Source organism: Mirounga angustirostris, unplaced genomic scaffold (genome assembly GCF_029215605.1).
Source record: "Mirounga angustirostris isolate CCGP_5_RB_7025 unplaced genomic scaffold, mMirAng1.0.hap1 SCAF_16, whole genome shotgun sequence".
NCBI lineage: Eukaryota > Metazoa > Chordata > Mammalia > Carnivora > Phocidae > Mirounga > Mirounga angustirostris.
The window spans coordinates 41325904-41353549 of record NW_026991724.1 but is presented as its reverse complement, the minus strand read 5'-3'; the positions used below and the strand labels follow the sequence as shown (position 1 = coordinate 41353549).

Below are 27646 nucleotides of genomic sequence, written 5' to 3'. Positions count from 1 at the left end.
ATGACAATGTAGTAAAGAAATTAACAAGGTACAGTGACAATGTAGTAAACTATTCTCAACTTGAATTTTAAAGAATACATTTAAAATTCTAAGTAGGTTTTTAAACCTGAAATCCATCTACGTACGCTCCCCATTTTTATGTTCTGAGGTTGTATTTCTCTAGGGCAGTTTTCTCATCCCAAACCTGTTGAGCCACATCCTTTTTGCTCCCCTGTGACTCTTCCCAGGGCTTTAGACCAGGAAGCTCAGGATGGGGTCCTGTACAGCTAGCCCCCGTCTGCCGTGCCCTTTCTGCGGCCTCCAGTGTCTGACGGCTGAGTGCGGCCTCTCTCCTTCCAGCTGCTGGCGCCCCAGAACGCCCCTTCCGCACTCTTCCCCATCCATCAGGCCCTGCTCACCTGGCGCTGATCGGATGGTGCCGGTCTGTAGCTCTCCCTGAAGGCAGAGTTCTCTGCTGCCATGTCTCAGCTTCTGACACAGCCCTAGACCCACGCCCTGTCCTGGTACCTGCCGTGCTGTGCCTACCCGGGTATCTCCACGTCTGTCTCACCTGTCCTCCTTGATGAGCTTCTCAAGGGCAGGGCCAGGTCCTGTTCATTGACACGGCAGCAACAGACGGCTAGTCAGTGAGTATGAGCAAGCAGATGTCTTAGTCAAAAGGCAAGGTCCAAGCACAAACTATTCAGATCGATCTTTTTCTCCTTGGGTAGCTATGTTATATTTAGTGACTTTTAACATGTCTTAACATCACTGAACAAAATTAAAATGTTTTCCATGTGTGATGTCCAGGAATTTAGAATAGGAGTCAACAGCATTAGGTGGGTTCTCCCTGATGGGATGGGTACTGCTGTACAGTTGGGATTGGCCTGGGCAGTTACTGGATCTTAGTGCACTGTGGCTTCCCCTGTTGAACTTGGATTTTCTTCCGTCAGGGCTCCTAGCATGCTTCCCCTCGAACCCCGGAAAGCGGGTCGGTTAGACTGCTTCCAAGAGCCATCCAGAAAACGGAGATTTCAGATCCTTCCTCTAACCTTGTATATAAATGCCAGTCAAACCTGTTTACTTCTCTATAAAATCAAAATAAATAAATAAACAAAAGACCTCACTTTCAAATCCGCATGTGCACAGTGTTCCCCGATCCTGTTTATTTGGGTTTGCACTTGGCACCCTGCTGTAGTGTGGCCCGGGCTGTGGGTGGGGAGCCATTAGGTCTGTGTGGTGCCTCCAGCGCACCCCCACCCAGCCGGCCTCCCCCCTTACTCTGAACTCACTGCCCTCCAGCTGGGGTGTGGGGGTTCCTGGAGGCAGACCTCCGGCCACCCCTGAGGCCCTGGCACTTGTGCCCTCCCGCAGCCCCCTGTTCCTGCACAGGTGTGGGTGCCCAGACACTCGGGCACACCAGCTTCACACTTCAGTCGAAGCTGTCCCCTCAGTTTCACATAATTTCTCCTTGAACTTCTGGGCTGCAACTAAACTCTGCATTTCTTTTCCTGACTTCCTCTGACCAACTGGGATACCTCATGCTTAACGGGCCTCAGTTTCTCTACCCATAAAATGGAAGGGAGTATTAAACTAAATGTGAGGCTTTAACTTTTTTTTTTTTAAAGAAATAAGAGAATCCCTTTCATTTAAAAAAGAAAGAAAAGGTGGAAGGAATGGTGGGAGGGGAAGAAAGGAAGGAAGTAGGGAAAGAAGAAAAGAAGAGGGAAAGAAGGAAGAAGGAAGGGAGGGAGGAAGAAAGGAAGTCCTAAGAAAGTCCAAAGTGTAGGGACGCCTGGGTGGCTCAGTCGGTTAAGCATCTGCCTTTGGCTCAGGTCATGATCCTGGGATCCAGCCAGCGCATCAGGCTCCCAGCTCAACAGGGAGTCTGCTTCTTTCCCTTTCCCTCTGCCCCTCCCCGCTGCTGGTATGTGCTCTCTCTCTCTCGCTCTCAAATAAATAAATAAAATCTAAAAAAAAAAAAAAAAAAGAAAGTCCAAAGTGTAAACAGGAGGAAGTGCAGCTGTCTTCCGAGGCGGAAATGAGGAGACTGGGGCAGGCCAGCCCGGGTGAGGGGGTGGGGGGCTCCCGCTCCGCACAGCAGGGTAGCTCCCTCCCCATCGTGGGTGCGGTGTTAGCAGCCGGGGCCCAGGAGCCTGTGGGCAGCCGCTGTTGGAGTGACGTCATTGCTATAGCCGACTCCTTTCATCTTTTTATCTCCTTCCTCCACCTCACTTTTTGAGTTCAAAGTGAAAATTTGTGATAATTTACTGGTTTACCATTTCTTTGAATGGTTAGCATTTAACCAGATTTCTAAAGGCCCCTTTAGCTCATTCTAATTGGAATTTTTGATCATGAAGTTTGAGCTGGGCCGGGATTGACTTTGCACCCTCTGTAAGGAAAGGGCAGTTTTGGTACTTAGTATGGTTTAAGAAATCAGCCAGAGGCTTTTCAGAGAGTCCTTGTTTGGGGGCAAATATGCTATTGATTATAAGGGAGTACTTCTCAGTTAAAACGGGAACTTTCTAAATTCTTCTAATTTCCTACTGGCTTCAGAACAGTCCAGTGGGTGTCAGGATTGGAGGTTTATACATGAAAGAAGATTGACCATTTGGCAGTTGTGCAAGCTGGGTGTTGTGTTGTGTTCATGAAAGTCTATTATCCGATTCTTCTCTACTTTTGTATATGTTCGCAGTGTTACATTTTAAAAAGTTATTGAAGCAGTTTATAATGCAAATGTTATCGCTGTCCTCCTCCCCTCCCCCCCCATTTAATGCGAATGGTAGGATTAACTGTGTGAGTGACGTGTATAGCATTAAAACTTGTCCAGATATTCATGACCTGCAACACATCAACTGCGCTCCTTTAGACTCTGGAGCGTCTCTGTAATCATTCAGTACCTGAGTGGCAGTATTTAATTTTGTAAATCAATTGTAGGCGTCAGCTTCAGACTCAGGCAGAACTGGTTTTAGAGGAAAACAAGTTGTTGATAGAGCAGCTGGAGATTCAGCAGAGAAAAGTCAAGGACACCCACCAGGAGCGTCTCCAGGAAGGTGAGCTATCTTTCCAGCCTCATTTGTCACTGGTGCCCCCACCCCCCACCCTGCTCCTGGTAGGGACCCCTTCAGATTACCAGTGGAGGAAATCACGTTTTCTAGAATGTGCTCCTCTTTACTGAAAGGCAGCTGTTTATGTTATAACATATCCAGTCATGACCCAAAGCACATTGATTGCTTTCTCTTAGACTCCACCGTGTCTTTCCAGTTATTCCATTTATCTTATAAGGCAGATGTAGGTGACCCCTTTAGAGTCAGCAGAACTGGGTGTGGGGGGGCTAGTGCCACGTAGGTGGAAAAAATATGTGAGGTGAATATTTGAAACAACGCCAGGCTCGGTTCCTGAATATTTGTTACGTGAGTAAATAAGTAGAATGAATTCGCTCTCTGAACAGTTTCTTTGTGCTCTTGTCCTTCCTTCAGAGCTGTGGGTGCTGTGACAGGCTGTCTCCCTTCCATACCTTCTGTGAGCACCCCCCTCTCCCCATGTGTCCCTCCCCGCTCCTAGGAACCTCACAGCATGTGGCCGTGGGCTTTGAAGTGGGCCAGATTGAGTCATTTCTTCCACTTTGGTTAAACCCCAGATTTATGAGCACAGAAGGTAGTGGCATTTTCTTCCTTTTACTTTACTGACTTTTCTTTTCCAGTGAAGAATAATATAGCACAGGAGGGCAGAATATAAGTGTAACCTCCCCTTTCTGTTTTCCCCTCTGCTCCTGATTATTTAATGACTGCCCTGTAACACCCTGGGCACTAAAGCCCCCGCTGCTGCTGAGGTCACTGGGCTGGCTCTTCATTTGTTTCCATGAGCCAGCTCATGTGGAAAAGTGAGAGTGTCTGGGGGCGCCTGGGGGCTCAGTTGGCTGAGCGTCTGACTCTTGGTATCAGCTCAGGTCATGATCTCCCAGTCGTGGGGTTGAGCTTTGCATCAGGCTCTGCGCTCAGCCCAGAGTCTGCTTTAAATTCTCTCTCTCTCCCCCCACCCCCACCACGCCCCCAGCCCCCTTTCACCCTCTGTCTCTCTCAAATAAAATCTAAAAAAAGTTTAAAATAAAAAATAAATACAAATAAAACATCAGAGTATCCAACAGGAGTTTCCTTCACAGGACTTCCCCTTAGACTCTACGTGGCACAGATGTATTTGCTTTTACTCTGGCATTACTTGGTGGTGGAGGAGGAACAAAGCCTCCTGTCTTTGTTTTCAAAATCAGAGATGGCAGGGAAAATTAATTTTGTATTTCCTGAGCTTAATTTCTTTAAATGTTGCAGATACGAACAGGTATGATGCTGGTTCTGGTCATGTAGAATGGCGCCAACCTTTAGGCCTGTATGATTTGATCCAGTCAGCTGCCTGTCCTATTTTCCCATTTCCCAGAAGGAGCTATTCATTCTGATCAGCTAAATCTTTTCATAGAATAGAAGGATTTAAAATTTATGCTCTAGTACTTCTAAGTGCTACTTTCAATAGATGTCCGGGAAGTATCTTATCATTACATATAGGGTGTTGCCCAGGGTGAAAATATTTATGATTTACTTTTAAACATAACTTAATGAGGAATGAGAAGAAAAGTTGGGCCATATTTGATGTCGTTAAAGACTTGAAAATCTTGCAGTTTTAGGAACAACATCATGATGCTGCACATCTGTGTGTTGTGACTTAAGGCTTCAGCCTTTGGAAAGTCCGTTCCTTGAAGGCTAAAATCCTGTCTTGTTTAATTAACATCATATATAACAGTGATATCAATATATTGAGCCCCAGTAAGAAAGTCGATATTCAGTAAATGTTTAATATAGGGACAGTAATTTTTTTTTTAAATTTTTTTAAAAGATCTCATTTATTTATTTGTCAGAGAGAGAGAGAACACAAGCAGGGGGAGTGGCAGGCAGAGGGAGAAGCGGGCTCCCCGCTGAGCAGAGAGCCCAATGCAGGACTCGATCCCAAGACCCTGGGATCATGACCTGAGTTGCCGGCAGATGCTTAACGGACTGGGCCACCCAGGCGTCCCAGGACAGTAATTTCTAAGTACAAGGTTTTTGGTATTAATTTATAAATCTCCAGAAGATTTTTTCAAGATTATTATTTATAAGCTGGGTCTCCTGGGTATTACCTAGTAATCAATAATCATGTTTTCTTAAGTCTTCTGTACCAAGTCTTTATCCATCTCGTTTGTTTTTCAGTTTCTAAACTGACTAAACAACTAATGCTTCTGGAGACTAAAACACAGAACCAAAAAAAAGAACTAACTGAAAACAAGGAGCAGTTGGAAATTTTACGTACTGAATGCCAGGACCTAAAAACACAGTTGGATGGTAAAATTGCAGTGAACGTTCATGCTTCAATTGTAAATGAATTAAAAAGGTAAGGATATAATGTCTTGTCAAGTTTGAGTGCATCACCGTGCGTGTGGTTTTAGTTGGAGTAGAGAGAGGTTGCCCGTCTTCTTCTGAGTCATGTAGCTACACCAGCAAGGGGTCTGGGACTGAGAATCGTAAATCTATTATTACTAAAGGACACTATGCCTGTCCTTGAGGGCCACGGTCTGCACTTTGTATATGATTTCTTTTCCCCCTTCTCTTCCAGCCTTTATTGGTTTTAGACCCAAAGATAATTTAAAGTAGTAGAACTGGAAACCTGGATATCCAGTAATAGGGAATGGATTAAATGAAAGGATACAACCATAAAATGAAATGCAATGCAGCCATTAAACAGGATGTCACAAACGAATCTTTTGGGGAGTTTGAGAAAATATATATTTTTAGGTGAAGAAATTAGATGACAAAACGGTATGTATAGAATGATCACAATTTTGTTTAAAAAGAAAAAAAGTGTGTATATGTATGTGTATTAAGGTAACCAACCATCCCAGTTTTGCTTGGGACTGAGGTTTTCCCAGGATGTGGGAATCCCAGTGCTAGAACTGAGAAAGTCCAAGGCAAACTGGGATGAGTTGATCATTCTAGTGTGTATGTGTCTTTATATATGTAATTATATATATGTATAAATACATATACACACTTGTATGTATATGGTCACACACACATATACCATAGGTACATAGAAAAAAAGACTGGAAGAAGGGAGAGATATTAACCAAAATTCTCCTTGGCAGGTGAAATTCTATGTATATCTGTAGTCAATGTTCTCTAGAAAAACAACTGATATATATAGGGGATGTGTATAGATATTTCTAGAGAAAGAGAGTTTAAAGAATTGGCTCACACAGTTATAGGGGCTGGCAGACCCAAAGTCCATTGGACAGCCAGCTGGCTGGAAACTCAGGCAGGATTTCTGGGTTAGTCTTGAGGCAGAATTCCTTCTTTGGGTGACCTCAGTTTTGGCTCATAAAGCCTTCAGCTGATTAGATGGGGCCCACCCATGTTATTAAGGGTAATGTTTTACTTAAAGTTCAGTTGCTTATAGATGTTAATCACATCTACAAAATACCTTCACAGCAGCATCTATCTAATATTTGTCCAAACAAACTGGGCACCATAGCCTAGCTAAGTTGACACATAAAATTAACCATCAAATTGGGTAATTTAAATTTTCTTTGTGTTTTTAAAAAAATATTTTACATGTGTAAAATGAATATGAATATGCATTACTTTTGTAATGGGAAATAATTTTTTAAATGGTGAGGCTTTCAGCTAAGATGGTTGACGTTGGGGAATAAATGAGTTGGTGCATGTGAAGTGCTTAGTTTTGGTACTTTAGTAAATGCTGGGGATTCCAACTACTGGAACCCAGTGTTTTGACTGTACTATTACACGCTGTCTGGGCCAGACCTGTACTTTACTTTCCTATTCCAGTAGAGGAAGGAAATTTTTTTTGAAGTTCTGTTTGTCTTAATGATTTTATTTCCCTCAAACACCCACTCCTGTGGCTGATTTTTTTTTTTTTTGTGGATGTCATAATCACATATTCTTTTTTATTTTTTTAAGATTTTATCTATTTACTTCAAAAAGAGAGAGTGAGTAAGCGGGGGAGAGTGGCAGCAGGGGAGGGAGAGGAAGCGGGAAAGAATCCCAAGAATCAACACGGGGCTCCATCTCATGACCCTGAGATCATGACCTGAGCCGAAACCAGGAGTCAGACGCTCACCTGATTGAGCCACCCAGGTGCCCCCATAACCACATATTCTAATGGCCCCCTAGATGTGAGTATAAAAGGTATAAAATCCTTCAAAAGGAAGCCACTGATGGGAAGGCAGTGGAAGACATGGTTATTGAAAAGGCAAACATGTCACCAGATCTCTTGTAAGTGGAAATCAGGTGAGGAATGTTATGGTGGAGTGAGCTAGAATAGGGATGGAAAGCCTTTATGCCAGCTTTTGCCGGGAGGCTTTGGGCTCAGAGTTGACGGGTGGGGTAGAGGATAGACAGTAAGAGTGGACATGGACAGTGTTGACCCTGATGGTTCTCTATTGGAAGGTGCAGTGACTGGTGAGAGCATCAGTAACATGGGAAGGTGGCATGAGTCCATCAGGGATGGAATATGTGAATTCAGGGAAGTCTGTGGAGGCAGACAAAGTACGGAGACTTCTACAGACGTGAGGTCAGCCAAGGACACCTTGGAGTTGGGCTGAAGGGAGCCGAAGGGCTGCAAGGCTTCAGTGCACCTGCCCTCTGGTTGCCTCCGTCAGGGGGGCTCCCTTCCCACACTGATAGGGTAGTAAGAGATGTGTCACGTGTGCAAGAGTAGCCATTAGTTAGCAGCCAAGCAGCTGTGGAACTGGCTCCCCCAATGCGGGTGAGTCTGAGGAGGGCTTCGGGAAAGAGTGGGGACACAGGCAAAGATGAGGTCATGAGAAAAAGATTTTTGTTTATAGAGAAAAGGGTTAAATTGAACCTGTGCTCCATGAGCTTCTAGGTATGGGGCATGTGCGTTGTTTCTCCTTTTCTGGTTCGGGGCAGTGCAGATCATAAATATGGAGTGGCTTCTCCATTTAGTCTGCTTGTTCTACCTGTCGGCAACCTTGCCTGGGAGGAACTGTGACCCCAGAAATGGCAGGAGGTTATTTTCCAAGTGAAGTGTCCAGTTGACTTACAGTTGTACTGGTGGTCACACCTGGAAGCTTCAGTTGTTCTTTGCTTTTACGGCTGCTTACAAAGGTTGAGCCTACTCAGGATGGGTGGTGGGAGAAAAACAGGGAGTCATCTTACTTAAGAAAGTTAGCAAACTTGTTTAGGGAGAGCTAAGTGTTTGGGGGACTAGTGGTATCTATACAAGGGAAGCCTTCCTTACCCTGGCTTTTGGGGCACGGAAGGGGCTATTCTAAAGTGAAGCCGACTATTCACATAACTCCTCTGTGTAGACAGAGTCCTGCTCAGCAGTCAGTGATATGCCTGCTCAGGGAGATGTCAGGGCAGAAAAGCAGTCTCCTTACACAACACACACCAAATGCCAAGTCCTTCATCCTAAAATAAGAACAGACTCCTAGGTATGAACAAATGACAAGGATCATTGGGTATAATGGGAAAAAAATGCAATAAAAGAGGGAGACCTACATAAGCACAGAAACTCACTTCAAAGAAAAAGATAATATAGAGAACTCAGAATCTAGAGAATAAAATGCCGTAAAAAAGTTCAATCATTAAGAGCAAGATTAGAACTGATTATCAGAATCTAAAGAAAATTCAGGAGAAGGGCTAAAAGACAAATTGTCAGTTCTGCTAGAGCATAAGGAAACAGACAATTGGGAATGTCACCACCAGCAGACCTACATTAAAGGCAGTTCTCAAAGAGGGTCTACATTAGGAGGAAGAACATAATTCAGTGTTGGATGTATGGGAGGCAAGGTAAACTAGAGTAAAAAAGACACAGTAAATATGTAAATAAATGTAAATGAACATTGATTCCATAAAACAGTAATAATATCTTTTGGGATTTAAAAATGCATAGAATTCAAATGCACAACAATAATAGTATATAATCAGGAAAAGGGTCAATGGAGTTTGTCTTCTAAAGTCTTTATATCATTCTGGAGAGGAGAAAGGTGTTGATTCACTTTATAGTTTGAAAATACACATGGTGAAATTTGTGGAAAGAAAATGTAACTTCTAAACTAGTACAGGGAAAAAATGATTTTTTTTTTTTAATCGGTCGGAATGAGGGCAAGAAAAGATAGGACAAGTGGTAAAATAGAAAATGCAAAATGAAAAGATTTAAAGGCAGATATATCAGGAATAGATAACACCAAAGAGGCTAAACTTAAATTAACGTATGTTAAGTAGAGCCCTGGGGTGTTGGATGGTGAGCCACAGTAAGACCACAAGGGAAAGTGAAATAGAAAAGTTTGTACCCACAGGTACCTGGAGGGGCCACGTGGGGACGTCAAGGCAGGGTGCCTAGCGCACGTGAGGGTCAAAAGAGCAGGGTTTTAGCAAGCTTCAGGTCTCTTACTTATGGGGCAGTGAGGGAAAGTCCCTCGGAGGTGGGGAAGAATGCTCGTTACATGGAGGACTCATACCAGGAATGTACATTTACCTGTGACCCTACGGGCTGTGACCGAAGTCCTGTGGACGGGGAGGCTCGCCTCAGCTCAAGGCCCCATGCAGGCCGGACACGGTGGGTTCCAAGGCAGAGATACTATTGAGTGTGTAGCTCAGCTCTCCAGGGCAACTCTGTGCTGCCTTTAAGCTATACATCTCAATCAGAAAGACACAGACAGGTCCAAGGTGAAAGGGCAGAAAAAGCCATACTACCAAATACAAACCAAAAGAGAGGTGCTGAGTTCCATTAATATCTGGCAAGACAGATGACTAGGTAAAAAACACTACTTAACAAAGAGAATCAGTTGATGGAGAGAAAAGACTCAGTCTACCAAGTAGATGTTTAAATGTGTGTGTACCCACCAGAAATAAGTTCCTATCAATACATTTGAAAATTCAGGTGAAATAGTGATATTCCTGGAAAAACATAACTTCCCAAAACTGACTCAAAAAGAATACCTGAATATTCCTTTAATCATTAAAGAAATAGAATCCAAAGATCGTTCCTTGAAGAAAACTGTAAGCCTAGATACCTTCACCAGAGTGTTCTAAAAATACTCAAGGAGGAAATAATTCCAGTCTTACATAAACCCTTCTAAACAGAAAAAGAGTTAATGCCACCTAATTCATTTTATAAGATCAATGTCACTTTGATATCAAAACCCACCAATTATAAGAAAGGAAAATTACTTTTCATTTTCACCCATGAATCTAAATGTAAAGACTTTTTTTTTTAAGATTTTATTTATTTATTTGAGAGCAAGTGAGAGAGAGCACAAGCCAAGGAGAGAGGCAGAGGCAGAGGGAGAGGGAGAAGCAGACTCCCTGCTGAGCAGGGAGCCCGACATGGGGCTTGATGTGAAGACCCTGGGATCATGACCTGAGCCGAAGGCAGATGCTTAATCGACTGAGCCACCCAGACGCCCTTAGATGTAAAAACTCTTAAAGTATTTACCAAAAAATGTTCTGTTTCTTCACCTATATGGTAATTATATGAGGGTTTGTTATAATTATTTGTTAAAATATGCATTTATCTTTTATATACTTTTCTGTATGTGTATTTCACAATTTAAAAAATTTTAAATCAATGGCTTTTTACCGGAAGAACTAAAATCAAAAGTGATCAGTACAGGTTTCCTCTGGGGAACCTGAGGAGTAGAATAGGAAACATTTTATTTTTAAAAGATTTTATTTTAAGCAACTATTTTGGGGCTCCAGCCTGGCTCAGTCAGGGGAGCGTGTGACTCTTGATCTTAGGGTTGTGTGTTTGAACCCCATGTTGGGTGTAGAGATTAAATAAATAAATCAAGCAAGCAACTATTTCTTCCATCAGCTATTAACTTTTTTTTTTTAAACAAATTGCTTTTACCTCTGTTTGTTTTGCTTAAGAAATATATTGTTAGAAATACACCTGAAGTCCTTTTTAACCACTCTCCTTAGTCCAATATTTATCCCTGGCTTTCTAAAAGGAACCACTACCATAAACTTGGAATTACATTTCCAAATTGTTTTTTATTTCCACATGTTTCCATAAATGACATATGGCATTTTTTTGGTGTGTCTTAAGTTTATATGAATGAATTCATGCTTTTAGTATCTTGGACTTTTACACTCAATTTTTCAAACATCTCTCCATGTTGAAATAGCTATTAGAGTTTATTCTTTTAGCTTCTGCCTGGTGGTATTCCATCATATGAAATACTACATTTTACTTACCTTAGTGGAAGTTTAAATTGTTAATAAATTTGCTCCAGTAAGTAGTGCCACAGTAAGATTTTGCGTATGTGTCATCAGAGTTTCCCTACATACGTATTTAGAGGTGACACTGTTGGCCCACAGGGTAAGTGAGTTTAGAAAGTAATGGAAACTATCTGGAAAATCCCTGCCGGGGTGCTCAGGGAGCCAACCCAGGCCAAAGTCACTGAAATTGTCTGACTAGTGAGGCAGATGCACACGCATGCAAGCTGCGCCCATTTGCCGGCCAGCAAGCCTGGTAGTAAGGCCCACGCGGTACCCAGAGAGACCCTCCTTTCAGAATTGGGCAGCCTCTGTGCGCATGGCTCCACCTGTTCGTCCTGGTTATTCCATGAGAACTGACCAAGAGAACCAACGAAGAAATCACTCTTTCCTCAAGCATTATTTTGCAGAACTATATATTGAAATTGTGTGCCCTCCTTGTTCTTTTGTTGCTTTTATCATAAAAACATAGAGTTACCTTAGTATGACATAAAATTTGTTTTAGCATTAGGATTTGGGGGAGGCAATTATAACTATGTAAAAAATGAAGCAGTCTTAAATTCTTTCTGGAATGGGGCGCCTGGGTGGCTCAGTCGTTAATTGTCTGCCTTCGGCTCAGGTCATGATCCCAGAGTCCTGGGATCAAGCCCCGCATTGGGCTCCCTGCTTGACGGGAAGCCTACTTCTCCCTCTCCCACTCCCCCTGCTTGTGTTCCCTCTCTCGCTGTGTCTCTCAAATAAATAAAATCTTAAAAAAAAAATTCTTTCTGGATGGAATATAGGGTACAAATAAGAATCTCTATATAAAGGCATAAGCAACGGTTATGGGCAGGAAAAGCGTTAGATCATTACCATCAAAAAACTGTGTGCCCAGCCCCTAGGATTTGCATCCCAGGCCCTTTGAGAGGGGATGGGCAGCGTTTGCACGGGGGCCTTCATAGACCCCCGCAGGCTGGTGGGCTTTCGGGCTGGGCTGCCCCTGGCTTGCCTGGCAGCGGCAGCCTCTTACTAGTTTCAGTGTGCTGGATCCAAGCCTGTGATGTTTTTGTCCGCCAGCCAGTTGCAGAAGGAAGAGGAGAAAGGAGGTGCCGAGATGGAAGAGTTGATGGGAAAGTTGGCACTGCTGCAAGTGCAGAAACAGAGCCTGCTCTTAGAGAAGAACAGTCTGGCAGCTAAAAACCAAGCACTGGGAGCCGAACTCGACAGGGCACAGAAAATAAATAGGTTTTTATCTATTTTTTCTTAAGCTGTTTTGTTTTTTTTGGGGGGGGGGGTTAGTATTAAAAAGAAAAAATTAAATATTCTGTTTTATTTTCTTTGTCTTTTCTTTTTCTAATATTGGCTATAAAATGGAAAAGGATCATTAAGATTACTGGGTATCAAAAGAAAACTACAGTAAAGGCTCTTCTGTTGACCAGTGTTAGCCAACATTTCTCAAGTCTATAGTTCAATTATAGTTGATAGTCATAATGATGACCCTAAGAATCTGAAAGTCCTAGAAGTTCTTTCCTACGCATTTCCCAGAACTTGGCTTTGGGTAACTGGACTCCTTTTTCAAAAGCATCTTTTAGAACACAATCCAAAAAATGAATGGAATAATACATAAAAGTAGCCTATTAACTGTGTTAAGCATTTTGTGATACCTGTTGATTTGATTTGGAGTCAATAATTATGCATCACTTAAAATTAAACTCATTTACCTCTTCTCACCCTGAAACTTAATAGAAGATTTAGGTTGCTGAAGAATACATTTAAGTACTAACATACTTGCTATTTTTACAATGCAGATATTCACTATGTCCTAGCCATTCAGGCTAATGAGTTTTTTATTCCACCATTTGGGGGAACTCTCTAGGAGGTCTCAAAAGAAAATTGATGTCCTCAAAAAGCAGGTGGAAAAAGCCATGGAGAAGGAAATGTCTGCTCACCAGTACCTGGCAAATCTTGTCAGCCTGGCAGAGAATATAACCCAGGAACGCGACAATCTTATGTGTTTGGTAAGCTCCCTCACTTTCTTCAAGTACACTGAAAGTTAATATGTAAAGGTAATTTTAAGAGCATTTTCTTGAGATGCCTGGGTGGCTCAGTCAGTTGAGCGTCCGACTCTTGATTTCAGCTCAGGTCATGATCTCAGGGTCCTGGGATCGAGCCCCGTGTCAAGCTCCACCCTCAGTAGGGATACTGCTTGAGATTCCCTCTCTCCTTCTCCCTTTACCCCTCCCCCCCCACTCTTCTTCCCTCTCTCTCTCTCTCAAATATTTTTTTTTAAAAAGAGCATTTTCATTACAAAATTATCCATAAAAATCTTCATCTTTTTAAATTTTAGCTGCACATTTTCAGATTCTCCAAAATTTTAGCTTTCAACCATGGAGGAAGAACATTTTTGAAAGACAAATAACCCAGACTTTTAAATAATGGTAAATGATATTTTAGAAAGTAAACTAATGGAATTAGTCCATTTAACCAAATAGAGCCGTGGTCATCAGGTGTTTATTACACATGCATCTTCATATTCTCTCTCTAAATTATACATGCATCTTCATATTCTCTCTGTAAAGTTAACTTAATGTGTTCCCTGTTTGAAGATGAAACAGAACCATAGGCAGGTTAAATAGAGTTCATCCCATGTTGCTTCTGGTAGCCCTGGTCCTAAAGACAGAACTGAGTGGATCACTGCTGCTCCTAGATGATGGAGCACTGCCCGGCCAGCAGGAGCGATGCCGCCGACATGATTCCTGGCATTTTCCACACTGATTTTATTTTATTTTATTAAACAGTTTAATCCTCAAAGTTTCTCTTTTTTTATGATTTTATTTATTTGAGAGAGAGAGCACGAGCAGGGGGAGGAGCAGAGGGAGAAGCAGACTCCCTGCTGAGAAGGGAGCCCTGACATGGGGCTCCATCACAGGACCCCGGATCATGACCTGAGCTGAAGGCAGACACTTAACTGACTGAGCCACCCAGGCGCCCTTTCCACACTGATTTTAAAAGGTGTCAGCTGTAGGGCTGCGCAGTGAAAGAAGACAGACTCCATGCCAAGCTGGACGCAGTGTAAAAGCCCAATAGAATTTACCACAAAATAGGAGTTACATAACAGTATCTCCAAGTGGTGAAATTATAGGCAATTAAAAAGAAATCTTGCTTACTTGCACTTTGTGATTTTTCAACTTTGAGCACGTACTGCTTACATACATTTAAATGTTTGTTTAAGCAATGTTGCAAATCTCTGGTAGCCTAGGACTAGAAGTAATAATTTAGTGGAGGTCATGACGGAGGAGACCAGAGGACTTCCTGAGACAGTTGGAAATTGGCAAACTTGGAATCACTCAGCCCCTTCTCCCAGATGAATGGTTTGGGGAGTCTGTCAGGATACGGTACAGGCTTATTCACATCTGCTAGGAAGACATTCAGCTCCTCCATAGGAAAGTGGACATAGGCTTTTAGCTATTGTTTATATAAGAGGAAATATAAGTAGCACTCAGCTCTTGGGGGAATATGTGATCCTTACTTGTAATAAAAGATGCTAATTAAGCCAATCTTGAGATACTGTTCTGTACTTACAAGGTCACCAAAAAAAAAATTTTTTTTTTAATTATAATAGTTGTTGGTAGGAGTGTGGTTACATGTTAGTGGTGATTTCTAAGTCCTTTCTGGGTCTTTCAGAAACACTGTGACTCAGACGCAGCATGGTAGGGGCCTAAGCATGCACACCCCCTGCCCTAGCAGCCCCCATCCTGAGAGGTCACCAGCCTAACCTGTGCTGGACTCGGGCATTTTCTGTAGCAGCACTGAGCACCGTTTTCCTCTTCAGCCATGCCTCCTGGCCCTACCCACTGGAATAGCAAGACTGCAAAGCAGAAGTTTGCTAGAAAATGGAAAGTGCCAATCGGCTCAGTCCTCTAAGCAGACATTCATGGGCACCCAGCTGCCACGTGTCAGTACCACTCTAAGGGCGAACCCAATTTGTAGGGCAGCACCCTGCAGGCTCCCCCAGGAGGCAGGCCCTGTACCTCCCACATGGGTCAGTGATCACCCAGGTTTCTATGATGAAGTTGACATCCTCCCCAACCCTCATATGGTCTCTCTTAGGCCCACCCCTCATATCTGTGGGCCCAGAATGGGAATATAAATGGGAGCCATATACTATTTGTCCAAATACTTAGAAATTAAGCCAACAATCTGTTAATGAAATGTGTTCTCTCCTCCTGCCTTGACCTTTGTTATTATGGCCTGAAAATGAGGCTCGGGTTCAAAATCCTTAGACCCCCCAAATGTGGGGGGGCTGCTTTCATCCCACCTTACCTCTGCCCACCACAAGGGACTTCTGTGTATATACAGACACTGCTGTCCCCTTGCCCCTGCAAGCTCCTTGTACCTGGGAGCCCCAAGGTCAGCCCCTCTAGCTGGGGTCCAAGGGTGGTACAGCTGCTTCTGGCCTGCCCTGGGACTATGGGCCAAGCATCCCAACCTTACCTATCCTGGTCTCCTAGACCTTAATTAATTAATTATTTATTTATTTTTTAAAGATTTTATTTATTTATTTGACAGAGAGAGACACAGCGAGAGCAGGAACACAAGCAGGGGGAGTGGGAGAGGGAGAAGCAGGCTTCCTGCAGAGCAGGGAGCCCGATGTGGGACTCGATCCCAGGGCCCTGGGATCATGACCTGAGCCGAAGGCAGACGCTTAACGACTGAGCCACCCAGGCGCCCCAGACCTTAATTTATTGAAAGTGGCATCTTAATTTCTTTTTTCCTTTTTTTTTTTTTTTAAGATTTTATATATTTATTTGTCAGAGAGAGAGAGCACAAGCAGGGGGAGTGGGAGAGGAAGAAGCAGGCTCCCTGCTGAGCAGGGAGCCCGATGGGGGACTCGATCCCAGGACCGTGGGATCATGACCTGAGCCGAAGGCAGACGCTTAACTGACTGAGCCACCCAGGCATCCTGAAAGTGCCATCTTAATTTCTAATCCCACCTTTAGGACGGGTTTTCCATGTGACTTATGGCAAGTTATTTAACTTTCTGTGTCGTATTTTTCCTTTCTGAAGGAAATCAAATGAAATCAAATTGTCATCCTGGCCTGCCTTAGAAGGAATACTCACCTTTGCTTTTTTAATTTTGGCATTTGAAATAATTTACAGTGTGTAGCAATTCATATGGATATCAATCTAAATCATTCAGCTTCAAATGATAATCCCTCTTGGATGTGACGCCATCACATTTGGCTTGCCGAATGGAATTGTGTTTTCACATTATCCTTAATTTTTTTGTTTTTGTTTTTTTTAATTATGTTATGTTAATCACCATACATTACATCATTAGTTTTTGATGTAGTGTTCCATGATTCATTGTTTGCGTATAACACCCAGTGCTCTATTCAATACGTGTCCTCCTTAATACCCATCACCAGGCTAACCCATCCTCCCACCCCCTCCCCTATAGAACCCTCAGTTTGTTTCTCAGAGCCCATAGTCTCTCATGGTTTGTCTCCATCTCCAATTTCCCCCCCTTCATTTTCCCCTTCCTACTGTCTTTTTTTTTTTTTTTAACATATAATGTATTATTTGTTTCAGAGGTACAGGTCTGGGATTCATCAGTCTTACACAATTCACAGTGCTCACCATAGCACATAACCTCCCCAATGTCTATCACCCAGCCAACCCATCCCTCCCACGCCCCACCACTCCAGCAACCCTCAGTTTGTTTCCTAAGATTAAGAATTCCTCATATCAGTGAGATCATATGATACATGTCTTTCTCTGATTGACTTATTTCGCTTAGCATAATACCCTCTAGTTCCATCCACATTGTTGCAAATGGCAAGATTTTGGGGTTTTTGATGGCTGCATAATATTCCATTGTGTGTGTATATATATATATCTTCTTTATCCATTCGTCTGTTGATGGACATCTTGGCTCTTTCCATAGTTTGGCTATTGTGGACATTGCTGCTATAAACATTGGGGTGCACATACCCCTTTGGATCACTACATTTGTATCTTTGGAGTGAATACCCAGTGGTGCAATTGCTGGGTCACAGGGTAGCTCTATTTTCAACTTTTTGAGGAACCTCCATACTGTTTTCCAGAGTGGCTGCACCAGCTTGCATTCCCACCAACAGCATAGGAGGGTTCTCCTTTCTCCGCATCCTCACCAACATCTGTCATTTCCTGACTTGTTAATTTTAGCCATCCTGACTGGTGTGAGGTGGTATCTCATGGAAGTTTTGCTTTGGATTTCCGTGATGCCGAGCAATATTGAGCACTTTTTCATGTGTCTGTTGGCCATTTGGATGTCTTCTTTGGAAAAATGCCTGTTCATGTCTTCTGCCCATTTCTTGATTGGATTATTTGTTCTTTGGGTGTTGAGTTTGATAAGTTCTTTGTAGATTTTGGATAATACCCCTTTATCTGATATGTCATTTGCAAATATCTTCTCCCATTCTGTCGGTTGTCTTTTGGTTTTGTTGACTGTTTCCTTTGCTGTGCAAAAGCTTTTTATCTTGATGAAGTCCCAATAATTCATTTTTGCCCTTGCTTCCCTTGCCTTTAGTGATGTTTCTAGGAAGAAGTTGCTGTGGCTAAGGTCAGAGAGGTTGCTGCCTGTGTTCTCCTCTAGGATTTTGATGGATTCCTGTCTCACATTTAGATCTTTCATCCATTTTGAGTCTATTTTTGTGTGTGGTGTAAGGAAATGGTCCAGTTTCATTCTTTTGCATGTGGCTATCCAATTTTCCCAACACCATTTGTTGAAGAGACTGTCTTTTTTCCACTGGACATTCTTTCCTGCTTTTTTGAAGATTAGTTGACCATAGAGTTGAGGGTCCATTTCTGGGCTCTCTACTCTGTTCCATTGATCTATGTGTCTGTTTTTGTGCCAGTACCATACTATCTTGATGATTACAGCTTTGTAATAGAGCTTGAAGTCCAGAATTGTGATGCCACCAGCTTTGCTTTTCTTTTTCAACATTCCTCTGGCTATTTGGGGCCTTTTCTGGTTCCATACAAATTTTAGGATTATTTTTTCCATTTCTTTGAAAAAAGTTGATGGTATTTTGATAGGGGTTGCATTAAATGTGTAGATTGCTCGAGGTAGCATTGACATCTTCACAATATTTGTTCTTCCAGTCCATGAGCATGGAACATTTTTCCATTTCTTTGTGTCTTCCTCAATTTCTTTCATGAGTGTTTTATAGTTTTCTGAGTACAGATTCTCTGCCTCTTTGGTTAGATTTATTCCTAGGTATCTTATGGTCTTGGGTGCAATTATAAATGGGATCGACTCCTTAATTTCTCTTTCTTCTGTCTTGTTGTTGGTGTATAGAAATGCAACTGATTTCTCTGTATTGATTTTATATCCTGCCACTTTACTGAATTCCTGTATGAGTTCTAGCAGTTTTGGGGTGGAGTCTTTTGGGTTTTCCACATAAAGTATCATACCATCTGCAAAGAGTGAGAGTTTGACTTCTTCTTTGCCAATTTGGATGCCTTTGATTTCTTTTTGTTGTCTAATTGCTGTGGCTAGGACTTCTAATACTATGTTGAATAGCAGTGGTGATAGTGGACATCCCTGCCGTGTTCCTGACCTTAGGGGGAAAGCTCTCAGTTTTTCCCCATTGAGAATGATATTTGCTGTGGGTTTTTCATAGATGGCTTTTATGATATTGAGGTATATACCCTCTATCCCTATACTCTGAAGAGTTTTAATCAAGAAAGGATGCTGTACTTTGTCAAATGCTTTTTCTGTATTTATTGAGAGGATCATATGGTTCTTGGTCTTTCTTTTTTTAATGTATTGTATCACACTGATTTGCAGATGTTGAACCAACCTTGCAGCCCAGGAATAAATCCCACTTGGTTGTAGTGAATAATCCTTTTAATGTACTGTTGGATCCTATTGGCTAGTATTTTGGTGAGAATTTTTGCATCCATGTTCATCAGGGATATTGGTCTGTAATTCTCCTTTTTGATGGGGTCTTTGTCTGGTTTGGGGATCAAGGTAATGCTGGCCTCATAAAATGAGTTTGGAAGTTTTCCTTCCATTTCTATTTTTTGGAACAATTTCAGAAGAATGGGTATTAATTCTTCTTTAAATGTTTGGTAGAATTCCCCTGGGAAGCTATCTGGCCCTGGGCTCTTCTTTTGTGGGAGATTTTTGATGACTGCTTCAATTTCCTTAGTGGTTATGGGTCTGTTCAGCTTTTCTGTTTCTTCCTGGTTCAATTTTGGTAGTTGATACATCTCTAGGAATGCATCCATTATTCCAGATTATCTAATTTGCTGGCATATAGTTGCTCGTAATATGTTCTTATAATTGTATTTCTTTGGTGTTGGTTGTGATCTCTCCTTCTTTCATTCATGATTTTATTTATTTGGGTCATTTTTCTTTTTGATAAGTCTGGCCAGGGGTTTATCAATCTTATTAATTCTTTCAAAGAACCAGCTCGTAGTTTTGTTGATCTGTTTACTCTTCTTTTGGTTTCTGTTTCATTGATTTCTGCTCTGATCTTTACTATTTCTCTTCTCCTGCTGGGTTTAGGCTTTATTTGCTGTTCTTTCTCCAGCTCCTTTAGGTGTAGCGTTAGGTTGTGTATTTGAGACCTTTCTTGTTTCTTGAGAAAGGCTTGTATTGCTATATACTTTCCTCTTAGGACAGCCTTTGCTGCATCCCAAAGGTTTTGAACAGTTGTGTTTTCATTTTCATTTGTTTCCATGAATTTTTTAAATTCTTCTTTAACTTCCTGGTTGACCCATTCATTCTTTAGTAGGATGCTCTTTAGCCTCCATGTATTTGAGTTCTTTCTGACTTTCCTCTTGTGACTGAGTTCTAGTTTCAAAGCATTGTGGTCCGAAAATATGCAGGGAATGATCCTAATCTTTTGGTACCGGTTGAGACCTGATTTGTGACCTAGGATGTGATCTATTCTGGAGAATGTTCCATGGGCACTAGAGAAGAATGTGTATTCCGTTGCTTCGGGATGGAATGTTCTGAATACGTCTGTGAAGTCCATTTGGTCCAGTGTGTCATTTAAAGTCTTTATTTCCTTGTTGATCTTTTGCTTAGATGATCTGTCCATTTCCATGAGGGGAGTGTTAAAGTCTCCCACTATTATTGTATTGTTGTCGATGTGTTTCTTTGCTTTTGTTATTAACTGGCTTATATAATTGGCTGCTCCCATGTTAGGGGCATAGATATTTACAACTGTTAGATCTTCTTGTTGGATAGTCCCTTCAAGTATGATATAGTGCCCTTCCTCATCTCTTATTATAGTCTTTGGTTTAAAATCTAATTTGTCTGATATAAGGATTGCCACCCCAGCTTTCTTTTGGTGTCCATTAGCATGGTAAATAGTTTTCCACCCCCTCACTTTCAAACTGGAGGCGTCTTTGGGTCTAAAATGAGTCTCTTGCAGACAGCATATCGATGGGTCTTGTTTTTTTATCCAATCTGATTGCCTGTGTCTTTTGATTGGGGCATTTAGCCCATTTACATTCAGGGTAACTATTGAAAGATAGGAATTTAGTGCTATTGTATTGCCTGTAAGGTGACTTTTTCTGTATGTTGTCTGTGTTCCTTTCTGGTCTATGTTACTTTTAGGGTCTCTCTTTGCTTAGAGGACCCCTTTCAATATTTCTTGTAGGGCTGGTTTGGTGTTTGCAGATTCTTTTAGTTTTTGTTTGTCCTGGAAGCTTTTTATCTCTCCTATTTTCAGTGACAGCCTAGCTGGATATAGTAGTCTTGGCTGCATATTTTTCTCGTTTAGTGCTCTGAATATATCATGCCAGTCCTTTCTGGCCTGCCAGGTCTCTGTGGATAGGTCTGTTGCCAATCTAATGTTTCTACCATTGTAAGTTACAGACCTCTTGTCCCGAGCTGCTTTCAGGATTTTCTCTTTGTCTGTGAGACTTGTAAGTTTTACCATTAGATGTCAGAGTGTTGACCTATTTTTATTGATTTCAAGGGGGGTTCTCTGTGCCTCCTGGATTTTGATGCCTGTTTCCTTCCCCAAATTAGGGAAGTTCTATCCTATAATTTGCTCCAATATACCTTCTGCCCCTCTCTCTCTTTCTTCTTCTTCTGGGATCCCAATTAATTCTAATATTGTTTCGTCTTATGGTATCGCTTATCTCTTGAATTCTGCCCTCGTGATCCAGTAGTTGTTTATCTTTCTTTTTCTCAGCTTCTTTATTCTCCATCATTTAGTCTTGTATATCACCAATTCTCTCTTCTGCTTCATTTATTCTAGCAGTTAGAGCCTCCATTTTTTATTGCACCTCATTAATAGCCTTTTTGATTTTGACTTGGTTAGATTTTAGTTCTTTTATTTCTCCAGAAAGGGTTTCTCTAGTATCTTCCATGCTTTTTTCAAGCCCAGCTAGTATCTTTATAATCATCATTCTGAACTCTAGTTCTGACATCTTACTAATGTCCATATTGATTAGGTCCCTGGCAGTTGGTACTACCTCTTGTTCTTTTTTTTTGAGGTGAGGGTTTCCGTCTTGTTGTTTTGTCCAGAGGAGAATAGATGAATGAGAGAACAAAATGTTAACAGGGTAACAACGACCCCAGAAAAATATACACTAAACAAATCAGAAGAGACCTGAAACCAGGGGAAAAGAAAGGGAAAGAAAGAAAAAAGAAAAAAAAAATATGATCAAATATGATCAGGCTGGTGCATAGATCAGTGTCACACAGTAGATTTTGGGTGTATTTTGGTCTGTTAGAAGAAACTGCCTCCCAAAATTTAAAGAAAGAAAAACTTATGTATGTACAAAAATAAGGGTAAATATGATGAAGGGATGGAATATGACTGTAAAGATGAAAATTATAGAAGATTTTATAAAAGGAATTGATAAGAAGTTGGTTGAAAAAAGAAAGAAGGGAAATTTAAAAAAATAAAGAGAGAATGTGATCAGGCAGAAGACTAGAACAAAGCCATGCACTAGAGATTTAGGGTATATTTTGGTCTGTTAGAAGAAACCGTATCCCAAAATTTTAAAGAGAGAACAACATATATATATATGGTGTGTGTGTGTGTGTGTGTGTGTGTATATATATATATATATATATATATATATATACCAAAAATAAGGTTAACTACAATGAACAGATAGAATATGACTCTAAAAATGAAAAATAAGATTTTTTAAAAAGCGATTGATAAGATGTTGGTTGAAAAAGGGAAAAAGAAAAATTAAAAAAAAAAAAGACAGTTAAAAAAAAATTAACTTTGAAAGACTAATGAATCATGGGAAAAAAGCCATGGATTCTATGTGCATTATTCCCCTAGCTCTGGAGTTCTGCCGTTCTCATTGATCCGTAAACTTGGTCTTGGCTGGTAGTTCTTGCTGATCTTCTGGGGGAGGGGCCTGTTGCCGTGGTCCCCAAATGTCTTTGCTGGAGGCGGAATTATCCCGCCCTTGCCGGGTCTGGGCTAAGTAATCTGCTCGGTTTTGCTCTCGGGAGCTTTTGTTCCCTGCAAGCTTTCCCTACAGCTTTGGAGGACGAGAGTGAGAATGGCGGCCTCCCAGTCTCCTCCCTGGAGGAGCCGAGAACTCGGGGCCCCACTCCTTAGTGAGCCCCCAGAGAAAAGCAGTCAGTCACTCCCATCTCCCCGGTCTCTGGCTGCACTCCATGCTCACCTGGCCTGTGACCGTGCATTTCTATCACTGGCACCCGACCCCATGTGGAGTCTCCAAACCCAGCAGATCCCTGCGGTGCACTTCCACGCCACTTCTCCCCAGGGGAGGAAGGGGAGTCTCCCCAGATCTGCCGCTTGTTGGGTCCCTGCTGGAAGAGCAGTGGCCTGACTGTGCCTCGGATCACAGTTTATGGCAACCTCGAGCTGAGAGCCTGCTCCTCGGCTCCCTCTCTGCAGCCGGCTTCCCCGCTCTGATACCTGGGAGCTCTGCCGCACTCAGGCACCCCCGGTCTTTCTGTGACCCCGAGGGTCCTGAGACCACACTGTCCTACGAGGGTTCCACCCCCTGCTTAGCCACTGGAACGACATCCCTCAGCAGAGCTGACTTCTAAAAGTTCTGATTTTGTGCTCCGCTTCTCTATCACTTGCCAGAAGCGTCCGACAGAGGCCCCCTCCCCGCCGTCTATCCTCCTGAATATCACCTCGGATTCACTTCTCTGCACGTCCTACCTTCCAGAAAGTGGTCGCTTTTCTGTTCAGAGAGTTGCAGCTATTCTTTTCTTCGATCTCCTGTTGAGTTTGTAGATGTTCAGAATGGTTTGATCCCTATCCAGCTGAATTCCTGGGACCAGACAAAATCCAGGTCTCCTACTCCTCCACCATCTTGCTCCTCCCCTCTGTTATCCTTAGTTTTGTAATTATTCAAGTAGTCGAGCTAAAAGTTTATTTGCATCTTTGCACTTGTTCCTTGGATACGATTGAAGGAATGCTATATTCCACAAGCATAGAGAAGTGTGTCCGAAGCCCTTACAGTACATTCCCCTTGTTTGGGGTGCTCGATCTTCTGTTGGTGCCCAGGAGGGGCACCCAGCCTGCCATTCTGGGTTCTTGCCCCTCCTCAGCTATTGGCCCAAGTTCTGTCCACATCTCTCACACAGGGAGTGGGGGGCAGGCAAGGTGGTGGGCTGGGAGGAGTGGCAGAATAGAGATTACTTGGGAGGAATAATGTTCTTTGCAGAAGAATTATTATCTTAATTTTTCTGTTAAACCAAAATCCCATTATTTTTCTTTTCACTTTTCTCCTTAGGCTAAATGTTTAGAAAGTGAGAAGCATGGAGTTCTCAACAAAATCACAGAAGGCAATATTCGCTTGGGAAGGTTAAAAGAAAAAATCAAGGTAAGTGGCCATTAACCTCAGAGGTGCCGTTTTCAAATGGAAACAGCGCCTTACTGGGGTCAGACTTCCATGTTTAAAAAAATGATTCATGTTGCATGTGTGTATCACACTAATCATCCACAGGGTAAAGCAGTATTGCTTATGGCGCCAATCCACTCATTAAATAAACCGGCTTATCTGCATAATAAGATACCATGCAGCTGTTTAAAAGAAAAAAAATTGCGAGGGAAAAATCTCCAGGCTCTATCCTGAAGTTAGCCCAACATTCCTTGGTTCAGTTAGGGAACAGGGTTGACCCGCTCCTCTCTAGCTTAATCCTAACTGCACCCTCCAGTTTCTCTGCCCAAGGAAACTATTGTCAGGGTACCAACTCTCCTCCCCTAGGCCACCTCCCTCACCTGACCTCTCATCCCCCCACCATCTGTATTCTGACTACTGGCATCCACCGCCTTACCAGCCAGACTGACTTCTCTGGAGCAGGAGCAGGGGTGCGGGTGGGCTAGAGGCCTGTGTGGGAGGCAGGGAACCTGTGGGTTTTGAAAGGGAAGGTCCGTGAGGGCATGTAGCTCTAGCGTGGGGACTAAGATCTAGGACCTCTGCTGGATGATGATGAAAAGACACATGGAGAAATAGATTGATGACATTTACTATGTTGGGAAATTAACAAACTAAGACCAACGAAACATTGACTGGCTCTGTGTACATAAGTGTGGTACTGGGTGAACAGCAAGCAGGTGTATGTATGTATGTATGTAAATATGTTATGCCTTTGTTTTGTTTTAGAGAACATAAGTCCTAAATTGTTTGTTTTTTAGAAGTTAAATAAAATTTAACTTCTAATTGCTAAGAATTAGCAATTAACCTAATGCAAAGAATAGACTTTTTTCCTCCCAATGTTTCATGAATATTGCCTAAATAACACAAATATCAAGTTTTTGGAAGCCACACAGCCTATTCATCATGAATTTTCAAGTGGTACAGACTGAGATGCTCCCTGAGGGGCTTTCTGGTTTCCAGTAGGGTCTGCCACATGCAACGTCCCTGAGCTACCTTTACCCTGTTCTGGATTCTGCCTGGGTCTGGGCCTTCCCCAGGGAAGATCACCACCATCTAACTAAATTCAGAGAAGACTAGCATACCCTCCAGCACATCACTGTTCTCATTTATAGTGGGCAGTGGCCTTTGAAGTGAGGGCTGTTCCCACCACAGGTCCAGTGAACTCATTCCTTCTGTGGGGCAGAGCAGCTCCACTCCTGTTCCCAAATGTGGGCTTTTAGGCATGATGCTATTTGAAGAAAGGGTTGCTTTGCTAAAAGGAAAGTTGAAAATGCTGCATTCGTCCTCCACCCAGAACTCAGGGCAGCTGATCCTGTGGCTTCAGGTGGTAGGAATGATTTAATTGAACCAGATAGCTCTTGGAGTTGTGTTGACTTCTAAAATGTCATCAGAGATTCCTAGCAGACATAGTAGTTTTCTGGGAATTTTATTTCTGATAGTTTTAAAGTCAGTGAGGATCTGGTAAGTTTAATCTTCAAGTACACTTAGTTATAATCTAACTAGGTAGGTAAAGAAAAAGAAATCCATATCTAGATAGGGGTGCCTGGGTGACTTAGTCAGTTGAGTGTCCAACTCTTGGTTTCAGCTCAGGTTGTGATCTTGGGGTCATGGGATCAAGCCCTGCATCGGGCTCCTCGCTCGGCGCAGAGTCTGCTTGTCCCTCTCCCTCTGCTCACCCCAGCTTTCTCTCTCTCTCTCTCTCTCTCAAATAAATAAATAAATAAAATCTTAAAAAAAAAAAAAAGATAAAGAAAACGTTGGACACCCAGGCAAAAGGCCAAGACATAGGAAAAAGAAAACCATGTTGGCATCACACTTCTCCACAGCAATACTGAATGCCAGAGAGCAGTGCAATGACTTCTATAAATATTCGATGAAACAGAGTGTGAGCCAAGGATGTCTCCCTCCAACCAAGCTACTCTTCAGACAGTTTTGACCATGTAAAAACTCCGGGCACAGTTTTTCCATAAATCTCACCTGAAGATTAATCAACTTGAGTTCAGCCAATCAAGAAACAATTGGGCAAATTTCAGAAAAGTAGTGAGCAAAGGATATATTTAATTGGGAACTAAGACTTCAGTGAGGCAGGGATAAGGCTGATGGAATAAAATGTAAATGTTTTTTGACAATGTGGAATTAATACAACCAAGGAAAAACTGATAGGTCAACAAGGTAGGAAAGTAGAAAGTAGAACAAACTAGCTGATTGCTTCCTATGTCATAACTAAGAGTTCCAAGGATATCATTTCAAGCTGAAAAATCAAGTAGGAGGAGCTTAAACATATTTAAGTAGGGCCAGAAAAGGTTGTTGTGAGCTAACATTATGTTACTTTTAATAAATGAGAGGACTAAGGACATGTAATATAAAGGCATGAGAATAAAAATCACCACAAGAATCAAGAGAGATCCATTCCTAGATAGTAGAATTACAACAGTGAAAAGAACAGAGAAAATGGACTACATTAAGTCTTTAAAAATGTATGAAGATAAAACAAAGTAACAAAATTGAGACCAAACAAATATAAATGAACTTAATTCACCCATTAAAAGAAAACAGATTGATAATGAAGCAAATGGTATTCCATGATAGAGCCAAGAGACAGTCTGAAACAAAGTGCATTAGAAAGCTGAAGAGAAAAAGGATGAGTAAAGATAATCAGATTTATGCAAACAAAAAGAAAGCAAATTTGCAATCTTTACATGTGCCGAGATAAAGTTCAGGCCAAAAGCACTAAATGAAACAAAAAAAAGGAGGAGCCTTCATGTTAAAGACTGAAATCAATAGTATATGGTAGCTACAGATATCTGTGCACTAAATAAACACAGCAAATCTATAAACTATAGGATATACAAAGGGAAATGGAAACATGGTAATAATAGAAACTTTAATCTTCTCTTGGTCCAAGACAGATCAAGAAATTAAACAAAAGTAACTAAGGTTATAGAAGATTGAAGGTAATCTATAAGGTTTATTTATGTGTGTTTTTATATATATATGTGTGTGTGTGTGTGTGTGTTTATATATATAACGATTGATTGTAGATTGGCTCAAAAAATAATCAACCCCTAGAGTAGAAATAAGGCACATTTGTTGACCAAAAAGATGAAAACCAGAAATTAATAAACAATCAGAAAGCAAAAGAAATATTCTTTTACCTGGAAATGTAAAAACCATGAGGTAAACCAATTCTTGGGTCAGAGGGAATGTATAAACTGTCAGTTTCTAAATGGAATTGATACACCAGTTAGAATGGCTAAAATTAACAAGACAGGAAACAGCAAATGTTGTTAAGGATGTGGAGAAAGGGGAACCCTCACACTGTTGGTGGGAATGCAAAGTGGTGCAGCCGCTCTGGAAAACAGTATGGAGGTTCCTTAAGACGTTAAAAATAGAACTACCTTGTGACCCAATTGCACTACTAGGTTTTTACCCCAAAGATACAGATGTAGTGAAAAGAAGGGGTACATGCACCCCAGTGTTCATAGAAGCAATGTCCGTAATAACCAAAC

General features: G+C 41.9%; 1 protein-coding gene across 5 annotated transcripts in view; it reads left to right on the top strand.

The window, feature by feature from the left end:
• The window catches only part of CEP89 (centrosomal protein 89), a 74470-nt gene that overhangs the window by 39764 nt on the left and 7060 nt on the right, over positions 1–27646 (top strand). For all 5 annotated transcript variants that reach the window (XM_064581919.1, XM_045891217.3, XM_045891216.3 and 2 more), the window contains 5 exons: positions 2917–3032; positions 5214–5394; positions 12321–12488; positions 13120–13261; positions 23991–24080. In XM_064581919.1, the coding sequence (XP_064437989.1) occupies positions 2917–3032; positions 5214–5394; positions 12321–12488; positions 13120–13261; positions 23991–24080 (697 nt within the window). The remainder of the gene's footprint in view (positions 1–2916; positions 3033–5213; positions 5395–12320; positions 12489–13119; positions 13262–23990; positions 24081–27646) is intronic.